General features: G+C 35.0%; 1 protein-coding gene across 1 annotated transcript in view; it reads right to left on the reverse strand.

The window, feature by feature from the left end:
* Window positions 1-17,573, reverse strand: part of LOC129242804 (protein Teyrha-meyrha) — a 58,556-nt gene that overhangs the window by 6,481 nt on the left and 34,502 nt on the right. Inside the window, exons 2-3 of the mRNA XM_054879654.1 lie at window positions 13,536-13,772; window positions 11,639-11,789 (exon numbers count right to left, since the gene is read on the reverse strand). Of these exons, the coding sequence (XP_054735629.1) occupies window positions 11,639-11,789; window positions 13,536-13,772 (388 nt within the window). The remainder of the gene's footprint in view (window positions 1-11,638; window positions 11,790-13,535; window positions 13,773-17,573) is intronic.

The following is a 17,573-nucleotide window of genomic DNA, read 5'->3' on the forward strand; positions in this document are numbered from 1 at the left end:
TGGATGTGGGAAGATAATTTATCTGTTGAATGGAAATTTACTTCAAGATAAAGTTCTGATAAACCGGTATGTAAGGCTAATTCAAATACAAGGTGACGAAAAATTAATCATTCAATTTTGTTTTTGAATAACTTTTTTGCTAATTAAAAATTAAATTGTTTTGACTGATGGACATTTTTTTATTTTGACCTTTACGCGCTCCATTGCTTGCTTTTTTGTATAGTCCAGTTCACAAGTGTCAAATACGATGGACGTAAGACGTTGAGCGGCCGCCGTAGCCGAATGGGTTGGTGCGTGATTACCATTCGGAATTCACAGAGAGATCGTTGGTTCGAATCTCGGTGAAAGCAAAATTAATAAAAACATTTTTCTAATAGCGGTCGCCCCTCGGCAGGCAATGGCAAACCTCCGAGTGTATTTCTGCCATGAAAAAGCTCCTCCTGAAAATATCTGCCGTTCGGAGTCGGCTTGAAACTGTAGGTCCCTCCATTTGTGGAACAACATCAACACGCACACCACAAATAGGAAGAGGAGCTCGGCCAAGCACCTAACAGAAGTGTACGCGCCAATTATTTATTTATTTATTTATTAAGACGTTATTTGAAAAAACTATAAATGGAGTGAGTGATAAATTCTGCGCCACCTTGTAGTATCACTTTTGTTTCTTTTAATACAATTTTATTTTCATTTTTTGATGTATTTGTATTTAAATTTTACGCCACCTTGTACAATTTGATTTGAAACTTTTTTTTTTTTAAACTGCATTAACTTTTCTACAATTTAAAGTATTTGAATTTTGGAAAAACTGCTACTATCTGGACAACCCAAGGTGCATTCATTAAAGGTGGTGGTACTAGACCAACAACAATGTTTTGTAGGTTTGATTGTCAAAGTAGAAACCAAAGCATGAATTCGGCTTGTTTTATCAAGAAAGTTAGAATACATGGTTGCGCCTTCCGAGATCGCCCAAAAGCAAGGGAATTATTTTTTTGTGAAGCAGAAAAGTGGGCGAAAGCAATGGGAACAACTATACATAAGAAGTTACACGCACATACACATACACACACATTTCCTTGCCACGGGGCCATCCGCAAAAAACATGCATTTGGAGGCATTATATTAATTTGTGCTCTAACAATTTAACACGCGGCAGGCACTTCGTTTGTTTAGTTTTAATCTTACAAATCACAATATTACTAAGCCACTGAATTTTCACAAACTTGCGAATTGTCCTCCTTTTTGTTTTTTTTTTTGTTCGTTTGTTTTGTATTGCGGGGAGCTGAAGTCAGACTTGTCAAAGTCATGAAAAATAAAGTAACTATTTTTTAATGGCGCGGCCTAAGATACTCAATTCGTCTCGGATACCCCTTTAATAGATTCGCCTTGGGACAATTCTCACAAATATATTTGAAAATTCATAAAAAAGTAGCAAATAGACACTTCAGGCTGGCTTATTTTATAAAAGGCCAAACAACTCTTTTTCTTGAGTTTAAGTCCTGTCGTAAAGCAAACTTTTAAATCACAGTTTTCAATTTTTGCAAAACTGCTATTTTAATTTCCATTTTGTTTGGTTTTCAGCATCCTATATGTATGAAATATTCTATTGCCGAAGGAAAGATCGCAAACAATTTAGCAAAATGTATGGAACAAATAAGGCCTCTAATGCTTACTGCTTTTCCATAAAAGTAGGCAAATACTGTCACACATTTTCCTGGTCTACAATAAAAATTTGAATGTCCTCCAATTAAATCACAACAAATCTTTTATTTGAAATGTTTCATAAATTGAATTAAAACTTGCAAACAACCAATTCTACACTATACCATATTTTCAAAATCTTATTATAATTCATCAATCACTTGTGCTGTTGAAAAACACTACATACGAAGCAAAAAGTGGCCACCCCCACCCTATCTGAAAATGCATACTCCCTTATTCTGGTTACTGCCAATTACGTACCATTTACAGCAATAAAAATTAATCGTCTGCTTATTGAAGAAGCAAATATGCGGTAAATTTGGCTTTAAAAATTTGCTCCCCAATATAAAGCCATTTCCCCACTACATTGCAAACGACACAACAAAAATAAGAACAGGAATGCCAACAAAAGTGTGCCGTTGGAATTTGAAAATTGTTTTCATTACATTTTTGAAAATCTATAAAACTCACACTCGAAATAGGGGGACTTTATTTTGCATAGTACCGGCATATTTACTTAAGTGTAGATGGTGAAGTGAAAACAAGGGGAAGGGAATGGATTCAGTTTTCAACATTTTCCCCAGTTTAGATAAATTTCTTTATTTAGCAAAGGGCAATCGTTTTAGGTATTCGAAAATATGTAAAACTCATTGAACAAATATGCATTACCCGAGTAGTACATGGAATATTGAGGTCATAAATTTTCCGGCTTTGTTACTGGCAGAAAGTGTTGTTGGTGGACCAATAAAATCCATGATACGTTGGGTGGTTTCAGATATTTTTAACACGTATTTAACGTGTTCGAATTGGTTTAATTAATTGCTTTGACTTTGACTGCTGCACGCATCCTTCCCCGGCTTTCGAGGAGAGTGTGCGGGAATGATTTGAGAGTTAGCGACTTTTGCATGCATGTGGATTTGAATAATGTCTAAGTGTACAGTTAGAATGTACTTAGGAGGTTTCCATAGTTGTAATACATAGCAATTATTGCGATTTATTAGATTCGCTGAAGGAATGTAAATCTTGTGATTTACAATATCATAGTAAAGGATATTTTTTCCACATAACACTCGTATGATAGGAAGGGAAAATAGGAGCGAGCAATTGCTAAGGATGTCCATAATTTTCAAAAACATGCTGCCAACTACTTTTTACACAAAACATTAATTTTTATGTAAAAGTCGCTAGAATTTTTTTTGATGTTCAACTAAAGTATTCGCATAACAACTGGGCGTGAAGACAAAAGTTTTCAATCGCAAAAACACCTTTGCATACCAATGCAGCTACATACATACACACATGTACACCCTAGAATGTACGCTTGTACGCATTTATACCTCTTTTAATTATTTTAATAATTTTAACGCCCGCAAAAAAAATCCAACTGTCACAAGCAAAACTCTGTTGCCGACCACAGAAAACCCCAAAACAAATTGTCGTTGTTAAAAACAACAAACGAGTCCAACTGTAACTGTTTCTAGCAGTTGATTCAGTTGAAAAATTTCTATAAAACCAAAATGTAAAATATTGTATAATATTTTAGGCCAGATATGCGAAGCCTCGTGTACAAATAAAAGTAGGAAAAAAATCGGCTTATTATTTACTGATTCGTTAGTTGGTTATGTTGAATTCAGAGGTTTTGTATTAGATATTTAGACATCAGTGTTTGTCTTGTTCGCTGTGGCAACTGCTTATTTTTATTGTGCCTTCATAACATTGTGGTTAACCATAGCTCACTCACACATATGCGCATACATATGCATGTAGACACATTTGTATTACTCTTATATGTATTTAACAGCGCTTCCCCATATTTAAAAATGTGCTTTTAATTTTTTTGGTCAGAAAATAGAATTCATGCGCGACTACACCACAAAGCCTAAAATAGAGAGTAGAAATTGGGCAGTGCTTAGTGGTGTATTTTTCAGATATTGCAGTTAAACTACTGCCAAAATATCATCTAGCTGTTGTTAGAAGTGAAATAAACTTATTTTGATAAAAAATATAAACAATTTCAATAAGAGACAACTAAAAATAAATTTATTTGTGCATAGTAGGAAATATATTAGTACAATAATTTTTTGAGATGGTATTTTTTATTGATGTTGGTGAAATGAGGTTCCCCTACGGCGATAAGAACAATGTTATAAAGAAGATTATTTCTGGAAGCGTTTACAGGAATGCCCGTACATTTAATTAGGTGTGTAGATGTACCAATTTTATAAACTTTTAGTGATTTTTGTGAAATTTTGTTAATAAGAAAGGTTTTTCGATTTCACGAAATAATTGTTCAAGTAGTAATATAACATATAACATATATAGGTACCCAATTTAAGGGGAACTATTGGGTTGGCAACTAAGTAATTGTGGATTTCACTCATAGATAGCTTCAGTTGACTTTTTAGGTTTGCAGATGTAGTACAAATGTAACACACATTTTGTTATTTGATGGTCGGCAATTCAGCTGTCAATCAGTAAGAAAAGGTTTTTGATCAGTTGCGTAGTTTTCGTTTGGCGTTCGTTGAAAAATTGAAAATCAAAAGAAACATTTTCGTCATATTTGCTTCGTGGAGCAAGCCAGGTGAACCAACTCAAACAACAGCAAAAGCTGATATTAATCGAAAGAAGGTTTTGTTATCAATTTGGTGGTATTACAAAGGAATTGTCTACCTTGAACTCTTACCACCCAACCGAACGATCAATTATGATATCTACATTGAACAACTAACGAAATTAAACAATGCAGTTATAGAAAAGCGGTCCGAATTGACAAATCGAAGCAAGGCCACACACATCTTTGGTCACTCGGCAAAAATTATTGGAGCTTGGTTGGTATGTTTTGCCACATTCACCATGTAGTCCTGATCTTGCACCATCTGATTACTTTTGGTTTCGATCTTTACAAGACTCCTTGAATGGTAAAAATTTCAATAATGATGATGATGTAAAATCGTACCTGATTCAGTTTTTTGCTAATAAAAAAAAGAAGTTTTATGAATGTGGGATTTTGATGCTACCTGAAAGATGGTAAAAGGTTCCATGAGAAAATTGTCTTTGATATTCTAAAAAAAAAATCCGCAACTACTTAGTTGCCAACCCAATATTTGTCGTATTCCGGCTACCATTTTATATTCTTTAAATTTGTTTCAAGTCTTTTTTCCACATTAAAATAAATTTACCATCAGTGACCCAAAAAACTTCCAATACAAATTTTCAAAGTAGAATTCAAACGAATTTTTGAGGTTATATTCATAATTTCAAAAAGGTGGCAATTAAGATCGATAGAACAACCTTAAAAAAAACAACTTGAGTTGAAAATCCTTGGTTTGAGTTATCAGCAGAATTTTGTTCAGAGCAGGGAATTTTTGTCCCTGTGCAAGGTATTGAAAATTTTAAACTTGTTTTTCGAAATTTACTTTTTCATAATACGAAAAAATCTTGAGCCCTGTGGATTTGCATGAAATGAGATTTCTCAAGATTATATTTTCCTATGGAACGAGGGCGTAACTAGAACGAGAACGCAAGACTGGCTATAGGCAACAACTGAGAGTTCCTTAATCGGACTGAAACTACGATATTTTCATGAGCACCGCAGTATTCAATAGCGAATGTGTCGAGTTTAACCACTACAGCATTTATCGGGAGTTTTTTTTAGCTGCATGAGAACTATCGATATCGATAACAAATGTTTGGTAGGAAACTGTGTTGACATTTCTGTTCAGTAAGGTTTGCCAAGTAGTCAAAAATTGGACTGATCGAATGGACTATTGATTTTTTGAATGAAATGCCATGAAATTATCTACCAGATTGTATTAAACTAATTTATTTCAAAAATATTTCTGTTTGGTGTTATCGTTTTAGGTTTTTAAGCTCTAAAAAGCACCCGATATATTGCCAGATGGAAATTAATTTATAGAAATTTATATTTAATTATAAAAATTTGAAATTTCCCACCGCTTAGAATTGGCATTATTGGTGAGTACAATTTTTTGGCAAGCACTGTGCTTTCTTCATTTTAATCAGATTTGACCTGCTTGTTTATTAAACAATTAATTAGCATATAAAGGGTGCTTTTTTCCGAGGTTAAATTTTTAAACCCCGAAAACCAAAATGAAATACGGACATTGCATTTACAAATACATACATACATGTGTATGTAAATATAAATTAAACAAATATATACATACGTATGTAGATACAAATCAGTTTAGCAAAGAGTTTTTTTGTCCATGTCTCATTTCTCTTAAATGACAAATTTCTTATTGAATGAGTTTTGAATATTTCAAGGTTCAGATTTTTGCACAATCAAAAAAGATGATTAAGAGTACTTAAAAATATCAAAGAATTTTCTGTAAAGAAAAACGCACAGGCTACCAAACGCAGCTCGCTCAGCACTTGAATGTTGCGAAAAATCTACTCGACATTCAAGTGGTTGGAAACGGCTGAATTAATAGCTAATTTTGAAGACTGGAAAATGAAAAAATGAACAGCTCAAAGGGTTGTTTGCATTTTCATTGGCGATGTAAGCCTTTGTGGCACCACTCAAAAAACCACGTAAGTGTTGTTAAGAAGCGCTGCCACAATAACAGAGTACAAGTACAATTGTCAAGAGCACACTCCAGCCGCATAATGGCCAGAAGACGCGTTTATTTATGCTTGCCCGGCGCTTTATTATGGCAATCACGTGCACGAACATATGCGCATACATGTAAATATGTAAATCGTTTGATGTTGTCATTTAAACACTTGATGGCCTAATTTACCTACAAATGAATGAGAATTGAAATATTTGTAAATCCCTTGGTTTTTATTAAAGCATTCGAAAGTAACAAAAATTGATGTGATAAGCCAATTAAAGCCTTTCGAAAATTCACGCATTTGCTACAACACCCACATTCTCCTTATGTAAACTGACATATAAACGTACACATATGCAATCTCATTCATATGTATGCATACATGCGGCTATAAATCACATTTTCACCCACCCCACATTTTGTAATGTTGTTGGGTGCCTGTAGAAAGGGTTAAATAAACGTGCCACACACAATCATCCATACGTACACGCACATATGCACGTATGTACCTTTCCCCTTTTAATGTAACTTTTTGACTTTTGACGCTTTCTGTGTCGCCACAATTTGGAACTCGTGACTTTTGTATTGCACTTCGCTCCATACACTCTTGCTTCAAAATGAGCATTCATTCACACACACATGTAAGTATTCTGCATTGACTTCGTTTATTTTTAAGTGAGCAGCTAAGTTTCTTTGGCAGCCTGCAGCATTCGTACTTGTGCTGGGCTGATGCTTGCTTGGCTGCCGTATGATTGCAGCTTGTATTTGTGTACATAAATTTATGGTGTTTTGGTGAGCATTACCATATGGTCCCACTATGCCGTCGGCATAAAATGTTAAGTATAAAGCATACATTAATTCATTTTCAATTTGTTAATCTTTTTTTGCTGTTAGAATTTTCAATTATTTCACAAACTTTTATCGCTGATTTCTTAATTATAATTTTTTTTAACTGTGAAAAATATCAAATTTTGCGTATTTTTGATTTTTGAAGAATTTATATCATAATACAATAATAACATAATAATTATACATAAAATTGTCTTCATTAAAAAATGCTTAAAAATAAAAAATAAAAAATTTAAATAATTGGCGCGTACACTTCTGTTCGGTGTTTAGCCGAACTCCTTCCCCTATTTGTGATCTGAGTCTTGATATTGTTCCACAAATGGAGGGACCTACAGTTTTAAGCACACCCCGAACGGCAGATATTTTTTTATGAGGAGGTTTTTCTAAAAATGTATGCCACACCCAAAAAACCCTTTTTTTGTTGGAAGTGTTATAACTCTAAATTGAGGGTACTCTTGAGATTCATTATTGAAAAATTAAGAAGCATTTTAGTTTTCAACTCTGATACCAGCTGATTGCAGCCCTAATTGTTTAATGGGAGGAAAATCGAGGACTTTTTGGAATTCTCGTCTCACATTCAAAAGTTTTCCAGTGAAAACTCGTATTCATTTAAATATGCCCACAAGCTCATGTGCCACAGATTAATTTCAACATTGCACTTGTTTACTGAAAATATATTTGAGTAATTAGAAAAGTTTGTCAAACATCTGGGAACGTGACCAATCCCCGAGCGATATCTACTTACATACATACAACTATCGGCGCTACACGCTTGCATGCTGTTGTGGGCTTATTTATAATCATAACTCATTGTCTGCCATACACTCAATATATACATACATACATATATACTCTCACAAATAATGTACAACTATTAAATTTCCAATATTTTATTTTACAGTAATTTGCGCCAACTGTTGTCCATTTAGGATGCAAAGCCAGTGCATTTCTAAAAAGTATTGCCGCCGCTTCAAAGCCAAAGCTAATTAAAAACGTATCATTTATATTTAAATAAATAGACGCCCATTTGTATACGAACCGCGTTGCCAAAGGATACGCCATGGCTAATTGTGGCCGCCGCGGATTGCCGGTTGGTTGGAAACAAATTCAATAGTTAAAATTTACACAATAACAAACTGGTTTTCATAATCCATTCATAGGCATTGTGAACTCAACATGCAAATAATGCTTTCCATATTAGTTAGTAGGTGGAAAGCCAATATGGCGACTACTCATATAATGCGATTAAGCAACATGTGGAGATGTTTTGGTGACGGGGATGTTTATTTGTGAAGGGTACTGGAGTATTCAAATACGTTCGCTCTACTTAAACAGTTACTCGGCTTTGTGTATATGAATATGCAGGTGTATATACCTATGAACATGTATTTACAAAACTAAATTTATACAAATTTTATTGTTGGTTCAAAATAACACCCACTCATATGCTAATCACCCCATGCATGCTTATTTAGACAGCTGTGTTCAAGAAAATAGTAGTGCTTTGGGTCTTAATTTCCAAGTTGAGAAAGAAAAGGATAAACATAAAAGTTTTTGTAATCTAAGTAATTTTTAATTACTTTTAAGAGCATTTATTGATTCATTTGTTAAAAATTCGGAGTGAGTATACAAAAAATTAATTCGAGCACGTACATGAAGTATGTGGAAGAAAAGACATCTCAGCGCAAAAAAATTTTCAAAATTCAACGGAATTTGTCGTCACTTGAAACTTGCGCTTTGTTGTACTATCCAAAGAACTATAAAACTGCATACGCAGAAAAATTATAAAATGTTGGTGAAAAAGTTATTTGTTTTTGTTGTAGTATAAACTATATTTTTATAAAAAAATGGTAGTGTGTTTATAATTTTGCAACGGATTTTTATACAACTTGAAACTTGCATTTAAAAAAATAAAAATAAATAAATAATTGACGTGTACACTTCAGTTAGATATTTGGCCGAGCTCCTCCTTCTATTTGTGGTGTGCGTCTTGATGTTATTCTCGAAATGAGGGACCGACTCCGAACGGTAAATAGTTTTTATAAAAGCTTTTTTTACCATTGCCTGCCGAGGGGCGATCACTATAAAACTGCATACCCGAAATTTTTCTAAGAGTTCTGAGTATAAAGTTTGAAATTTTGATGATAAAAAAATGGAAATTACAAAATAAATAGTCAAAATTTATCAATATGTGGTGTACACTTTATTTTGACGCTGACAGCATATATCACCTGGCAATACGACCATTGAGTTCTTCTCACGACAGTCGGTTTTACGTTACTGGAACGAGCCGGATTTATAACCGCCCGAGGACTGTCACTCCAGCAGCATTCTCCGTACTTGTATAGGGAATGGTTGTGCTGCTACAACAATAACATCAACAACGACTCTTGAGTCATCAGATATGTCGACATTTTTGGCAACTATTTTGGAAGTGTTTTAAAAAAGGCATACCAAATATAATATTGGAAATTTTTACTTTCCACAGCGATACTCGTAGTAATGGAATATTTATCGGTGGATAAATTCGTATGATCTTCTGAAATTTTTGCCTTACAATGACGTACTTCTTCGACGAAAAGAGATTTCTCCCTGCAACCTCTCACTTTCAAATTATTTTCAATTCGTCATTAACAAGCTGTTACATCGCTGATGGGGAGATTCTTAATCTTGTTAGAGTAAGCCGAGGCTTGGTCTTACAATATTACATAAGCGAAAGTCTCAGACTACTGCATTAAACATAGGGTGGGCCATATAGTGTTTGCTTTTTGAACCACCTATTTTTTTGAGAACGGTAACACAAATGACATGCAAAATGTATTCATAATTTACTTAAAGGTTTGACATTTACGAAATCGGACGCTATACGCTTGAACAAAATTGGGAAATATTGAAAACCTATTTCCAAAGTGGTGAGTCTTCTTTTTCTTTCGCGGTTACAGTAAATGGCGAGCATTACCGTGACATGGTCGATGAGTTTTTGTTTCCAAAAATTAAAGAGGATGACATGGGCGACATTTGGTTTTAACAGAACGGTGCAACTTGTCACACTGCCAGAGTTACACTCGAACTTTCGGCTACCGTTTTTGCTTCCGATATCAATTGGCCGCCTCGGAGCTGTGATTTAAGCCCGTTGGACTATTTTTTGTGGGGCGCCGTTAAGGACAAATGCTATGCGAACCATCCAGAGACGAGTGATGCTTTAAAATAGGAAATCGAAGTTGCCATTCATGAAATTGCAGCCCAAACAATCGAAAATGTGCTTAAAAATTGGGTTGATCAAATGGCCTACTGTAAAGCCAGTCGTGGCAGTCATTTGAACGATATTATTTTTCATTCATAAATGATAATGTTCAATCTTCAAAATAAAAAAAACGTTTGAAAAAATATTGTTTAGTTTTTTTTTTATAGCCGATTCAAAAAACAAATTTTACAAGGCCCACCCTGTATTATGAGATGGTACTTCAATTTTGTTTTTTAATTTTCATGTAGGTGTTGCTCTGATTGTTTATCCTAACCTTTAATACTCAACACACTGAAAAAGAAATGGTACTGCGATTGCACTCAATTTATATGAAATAAATATTAATATATAAAATCGATTTCGTTATGGCAACTTTCCCGTTTTTTTATATTTTCTGCTACTCATGTCAATCACTAGTATTTTAACGGCAGACGATTTTTTTGACGCAAATTCCAGAAAGTATATGGTAAAAAATATCTGGCGAAGATCCACGCTGAACGACCTAAATTCAATGGGCACCACCTGGGATGCTATTAAAGCTACAACACAAAAACGTGTACATTGGAAGATCCTTGTATAGGCCTTATGCTGCTTCGACGAGTGAAGGGAATGAAAAATAAAATAAAAAATATGGCTAAAATTTATAGAATGTTTTTCTCAGTAATTCTTTATGTTATTTTAATAAACTGTTCTACGCCAGCATGGCAAAATTATTAAATTTCATCATTCAAATTCAAATCTTATTAACTCTTGAATTGCTATAATATTTTCATACACACAACTATACCCCTACATACGCTTGTGTGTGTGTGCATGAATGTCATTCTATTTCCTATGCCGAAATTAGTGAAATATCTTATTTGAAAAGGATGACTTGACAGTCTGATGTATGACGTTTCAATTCAACAGCGCATTCAAGCGTTAAAATTGCTAAGTATTTTGGAAATCGAAAAAAATTTAATTTTATAAAATTGTGTCGTACCTATTTAAAAAGCGCACAAAATCAAAGTCAAAAAGGAGTTTTGCAAACAAGCTGTTGATTTTTATCATGTTTCAAGCAGCCTGGCATTCATCCTACGTTTTTTTCGTTGACTTACATATCTTGGGTCGCATTTTTTGCGCATGCAAATTTTTTATTTTTTTATTAGTTTTATGTATATTTTTTTGTTGCGAAAGTAATCAAATGCAAATACGCCCACAAATTCTGTAGTGCCAGTGAACTGTGTGGTAAAAGATACAAGCATTTGAGTGGAAAGTAATACAAACTTACGCCTTAAATCCCTCGGATCTGAGTTGTTGCTGCGCGGACTTTCACCCTTTTCACCGTTGTCGTAATCGTTTGATCCTTCCATCGATTCGTGGGAAGTGCAAGTAGGACTTGCCGAGTCTGTGCGAAATGAATCGTTGCCGTTGAAGAGATTCTGTTAAGCAGAAAATATGAGAGAGTGGATGGTTAATGATAGTATACACGTACACGAGAATAAAGAAGGGGTATTTGGACCGCTTCTGTTAATGTTACAATTCAGTAATACGTGTGTAGGTGATATAGCATGTATTTTTACATTGTGGATAGCATGTCAAATCAGCTCATTTTATTTGCTTCAACGAAAATAAAGTTTCGCAAATTTGCAAAAATATATAAATAATAAATATATAATATTTAAAATAAATAAAAAGCTGCAATTTTTTTGAATAAATTTATATGATATGAAGCGGTTTTATACCCCAATAATTAATTTACAGTTCTCTAATAGATAAAGAATGTATGCAAGAAAACTAGCTGTTATATTAGAGAGCAATTTCCGCTATCCCCACAAAGAGAGAATTCGGTACACTTTACAGTCACGCGAAAATTCACGCCAGACCGCTGAAATTGTGCATAGTGTTTATGGTACCAAAATTACTATAACAGACAACAGCGAAACGTGCAATTTTGGTTTCGACGATTCCGTTTAGGCATTTTTGATGTTAAAGAAAATGTCCATAATACCACAGAAATAATCGCAGTTGACGTAGCATCGCGCAGGAGCTAAAGATTGTCCATAAAATAGTTTTAAAACATTTGCGCAGAAATTTTACGCAAAAATAATGGATTTCTTTTTCCCTCAAACCACTAATTTCGAGTTCCTTTTGAATTGTATGCTCGATGTCTGAAGAATGGTGAGTCGGCATATATATTTCTCAGCTGTTCTACTTTCGTAAGGCTAAGAATCACGCATTTGGCTCTCACTTTTTAACTACGCTAAAAAAGTTATTAGGCTTTTGTTATTAGGCAGCTGAGAAATTTTCTCATTAACCAGTTAACTGTGGCGCTCCCATTTAAAAGTGCGCACAGTTTTGTGGCGCCAGAATTGAGCTATGACGAGTATAGTCGTCAATCACAGAGTAAGTTGCGCTGGTAAGATATTGGATGAAAAAGATGGGTCAATTTTATAAAATTGGGGACAAATGAACTAAAAATAAAAAAATAGTAATTTACAGAACTTCTGGACAACTTTATAATATTTACGCACTTGAAATTCTTACGTTGCACTGTACTTAATATATTTAATAGGAACCGCCGACACTAAGATATGCACTGACACACACGAGTTAGCTTTCTAGTTTATAAATCCACTTTTTGACTTTTGCCTTTGACCCTTTTAGGTTAACATCTAAAAAACGTTATCATCGCACATAAATAAATTCATTATGCGAGCTGGTGAACTTTTTCAACCAGTGCATACGGGGAAGCATGACACCATCTCAAATTGTTTATATTTTCTATTTGTTTGTTTTATTCCGGCATAGCCTCAAAATATTCTAAACATCTTGAAGTTTGAGAATATGTGTAGTTTTTCTCAAAAATTGTAATTTAAATAGCCAATGGTCACTATTTTATACGCATGACGAGTATACTCGTCAATATACAAAATTTTGCCACTTCTCCATGACGAGTATACTCGTCAATCACAGTTAACTGGTTAACAGATCGTATTTTTTTCCTTCCGCAATTTTTAAGAGTCATTATTTTAATATCTACCTCTTTCTTCAAATATTTAACCAGGTTCTTAATTTCTACATACATAAAAATACATAAATAAATAATTGTCGCGTACACTTGGAACATATGTACATACATACATTTACATTTAAAACTTGCTAAATAACATTCCCACCAAACTCACCTGATCGAGTGATATGCCAATATATTTGGGTGGTGAAAACGCAGAAGGCAATTGAAAATTCGATAGCACCGACGGTTTTCCGAGTCCGCGATCGGCAAAGTAGCTCGCTGGACCGCCATTGGCCGCCAGCATGCCATGGTTGAGCGTCTGTAGAAGATGTGGATGGAAGCTGTGCAGCAGATGTGTGCCATAACTGCCGACAAGTGACATGTTGTGTAGATCTTTGGCGTCTGGTAACTGAAAGACGGATGAAACAAAATAAGAAGTAAGTAGAGAATATGCAGAATTACAGTGCAAAGTGAAGTGAAGTTATTGCCATAAATTGTGTACCTATTTGACCAAGGAGGTGGATGGCAATCCTTTTGCTTTTATTATTTTTTTCTATGAAACACTTTCATTCCTTTGTTACGGCCACTATGGCGTGCAAATAAACTATCCCAATTCATTCACATGTGAAGTTTTTTGCACGAAAATATGAAAATATTTACAATATGAAAATATTTACAAAATCCAAGGAAAATATTTTTGTATGCATGACATAAAGTGTAGTTGTTTATTGGCACTTCTGCCACCCAGGGTAATGACATGTTAAGCTTGGGTCACTCTGCTTGTCTTCATCTCTCTCGAAATTATGCAGCTAATACCATGGCAAAGGATTTGTTGTGGGTTAGTTGTGGCTATTGACGGTTGCATGAAGTGGAAACTTTATTGCATTCGAATGGGTTGAGTATTTTTTATGAGTCAAATCAAATTGTGCAGAAAAGCTGTCAATGTGGGAGTAGGGCTAAGACATGGGCTTTTGTAGGGCTTTATAAAATTCTTCAAGTACATTTGATTAGGTTTAGAGCAAAAAGTGGACTAGTATGGGAAGTTAGCAAAAATAAAATGAAAAAAAAACAGAAATAAAAAAAGGCAAATGAAAAAAAAACATAACAAAAAAATTTTAGTTGTGTGTTTGTTTTTCTTTTGAGTTCGCCTATTCTAAAACTTCTTAAAGGACACATACATACTCGTCTCTACAAGTATATAAATACTTATTTAAGTTTCCACTAAATTGCACTTGAATACTTGAATATGTTAATGTGTGATGTAACAGGCACAAAAATCCATGCAAATACTTAAGCGATTTTCGCACATTTTTCGAAAAATTTGTACGATAATTTGACAAACAAAATGTTTTACAACTTTTCAAACTAAATCAACAAAGTAGCAGTGGCCCTAGCATCCACACCACGTTGCCATCCGGAGCATACACCAAACGCGAGGGTTGGTGACACACTTGCTTGCCTGGCCACATGTTTCTTTGCCGACGCTTAGGTTTAGCATAAATGTCGTTATCCTGACTGCGACATCAGCAGCACCGCACTGCCGTAATCACATATCTATCCACATGTGATGTGTGCGTGGGTGCGCGCGTGTTTGCCACATATCATTTACACAAATGACGTGTGTAATACTCTTGTAACCCCCCGCCCCCTTGCACTCCGTTGAAAAGTGGGAAACTCCATGTTTGTATGTAATTTATATGAGTGCGATAAGTAGAAAATTTAAATAAACTTGCTCATTGACAACAGTTCTGAAAATTGCTAGACTAAACGTCGCGTAAATGCGCCGTAAATTATGCAAAGATTATTACTTTGTTAAATGGTTAAACGTTATTGGAAAATCCGCGACGCATGACTCGCGTAAGGCGGCGGTAGAAAAAAGAATTATTTATAGGCACACATGTACATATGTATGTACATATACACATACTTTAGGGTGCCTCATCAAAAAAATCAGTATTGGTTTTCTAGCCGAATTATAAAAGTTATTATATTTTAAGACTATCGCCGGAAAAATATTAAGATTTACGTAAGTCGAATCTCCAAAAATGAATTTTTTATGTATAAAACTAGTTTTTAAAAACTTGTTTTCCAAAAAGTAACCGCAGAGTTTAAGGGTCGTGCTACGGCAATTTTTCCATATAGGCAGGATTGGATTGAGTTGAAAATCTGCACCGAAGCTTGCACCTCAGTCTTCACTGACGGTTCCGGGATGGAATCGGAAGTCGGAGCAGGGGTTTTCTCTAAATCAGCCAATTTATCTATCTACTTTGAACTGCCGAGTACTGCTAGTGTTTTTCAAGCAGAAATCTTAGCGATCCTGCTTCGCCATTCAATTTCCAAATCACTTAGCTATGTTTACCGGTCACTGGATGATCGGCACACACGCGGAAAAGCTAGGGTTATCATTTCACTCCCATTGTAGAAGCTCTAGGGACCTTTCAGAGAAGGAGACGGTTGAGCATTTTCTCTGTAAATGTCCGTGTGTGGCAGTTAGACGATTAAGATCACTGGGTGCTCCTTTCTTCGACAGCCTGGGGCAGCGCGCCAACCTAAGTCCCATCAATCATGCCCATTATATCAACAGCTCTGGTTGGCTGTAGGTATCTGCCTGTCGGAGGTCTCATAATGGTATCAAAACGGCGCTTTAGTCCTAGTTGAGGAGTGCCAGACTGACACTTCAACAATTTCACCTACCTACCTAGCCGCTCGGAAGCGGCGTAAAATCTCTTGATATGTCTTTGTGTTTGGCGTTCATTTAAATTGAAGAAGTTGAGTGATTTTCCTTTTCATTACGTCAACGCACCAGCTCACACCTCAGTGGCTGTCGCTGCAAAGTTAATAGAAATATGTTTCCAACTCGTTTCACATCCCCCTAATCTCCAGACTTGGCTTTCTCTAACCCCTCGGACTACTATTTGTTCTCCAATTTGAAGAAATGGCCGGCGAGACAAAGAGGTTGATTGCAAAAATTAATGACTATTTATTAGACTTGGACAAATCCTATTATTCGGAAGCGATCAACAAACTAGAACAGCGTTGGACCAGGTGTATAAGCCGAAAAGGATAGGTACTACCTTATGATCAGAAAATACCGGCAATGTTTAATTTAAGCGAACCGCGCACGTGGGAACCGGTTCATATTTTTTTCTTCTGTTGGTAGGACTATAAGACACACATCTGTTACTTTTTAGCGCCATCGGATCATTAGTATCTGCCTGGCCGGCCGGAAATATGGGTAAACAATTCTTGCATTTTGCATGATGATAACGCGCCATCGCACCGCGCCCAAATTGTGCTGGATTATTTGACAAAACACCAAGTAAATACCATCGTGCAAGCACCGTGGAAGGATATTTCAGTCGATAGAGGAGATCAAAGAGAATGCGACGACTGAGCTGAAGGCCATCGCTTCGTCGGCCTACCAGGAGTGCTTGGAGGACTGGGTTAAACGTTGGCACAAGTGTGTTGCTTCAGACGGGGGATATTTTTGGAAGGAGTTAAAATAAATTTGCCTGAACTTTAACTCTGTTTTGTTTTCCCGGTACTTTCAGAAAAAAAAGAAAGGTTCACCCCAAACAATTAAGTAATTTTTATTTTTGCACGGACTTTTCAAACAAACCTCGTATATATGTATATAATAGAAGAGTTGAAGCTTGAAAGGTTTGTATATAAAATTTTTTTAAATTTTCCCAACGAAATGAAAATAATATATTACCTTTTTTGGTACTATTTTTGTCGTTTTGGAAGATAGGTCTAAGATTTTATTGGAAGGGTATTTTCTTGCCAAAATTAACCTATTAGTATCTCATATTTTTTCGTAAGAATCATTATTTTTATTCTGTTGAAGCAATTTACAAAAGGTTTTATGCAGACCATTTAAGCTTAAGCTCGTTTCATCTGCGATTATTTATAAAAAAATCGTTTTTTAGGTACTTTAAAATTGGTCTAACTCATATTAAACATAAATATTTTCCCGAAATATTTTAGCAGAAGACTTCAAATATAATAAATTTTATAATTCTGAAGGAAAAACAGTACTGGTTTTTGGTAGGAGAGTCGTGTACCCTAATGCATTTTGTGATATGTACACACATACATGTATGGAGAAATAAGGTTTTAATTTGAGAGTGTCTAAAGTATGCCCTCATGTCTATAAATTTGTAGCAAATTAGAAAAAATATTAAATATATGCAAATGGTTGCTGGTAAAA

The sequence above is a fragment of the Anastrepha obliqua genome, chromosome 3 (assembly GCF_027943255.1).
Source record: "Anastrepha obliqua isolate idAnaObli1 chromosome 3, idAnaObli1_1.0, whole genome shotgun sequence".
NCBI lineage: Eukaryota > Metazoa > Arthropoda > Insecta > Diptera > Tephritidae > Anastrepha > Anastrepha obliqua.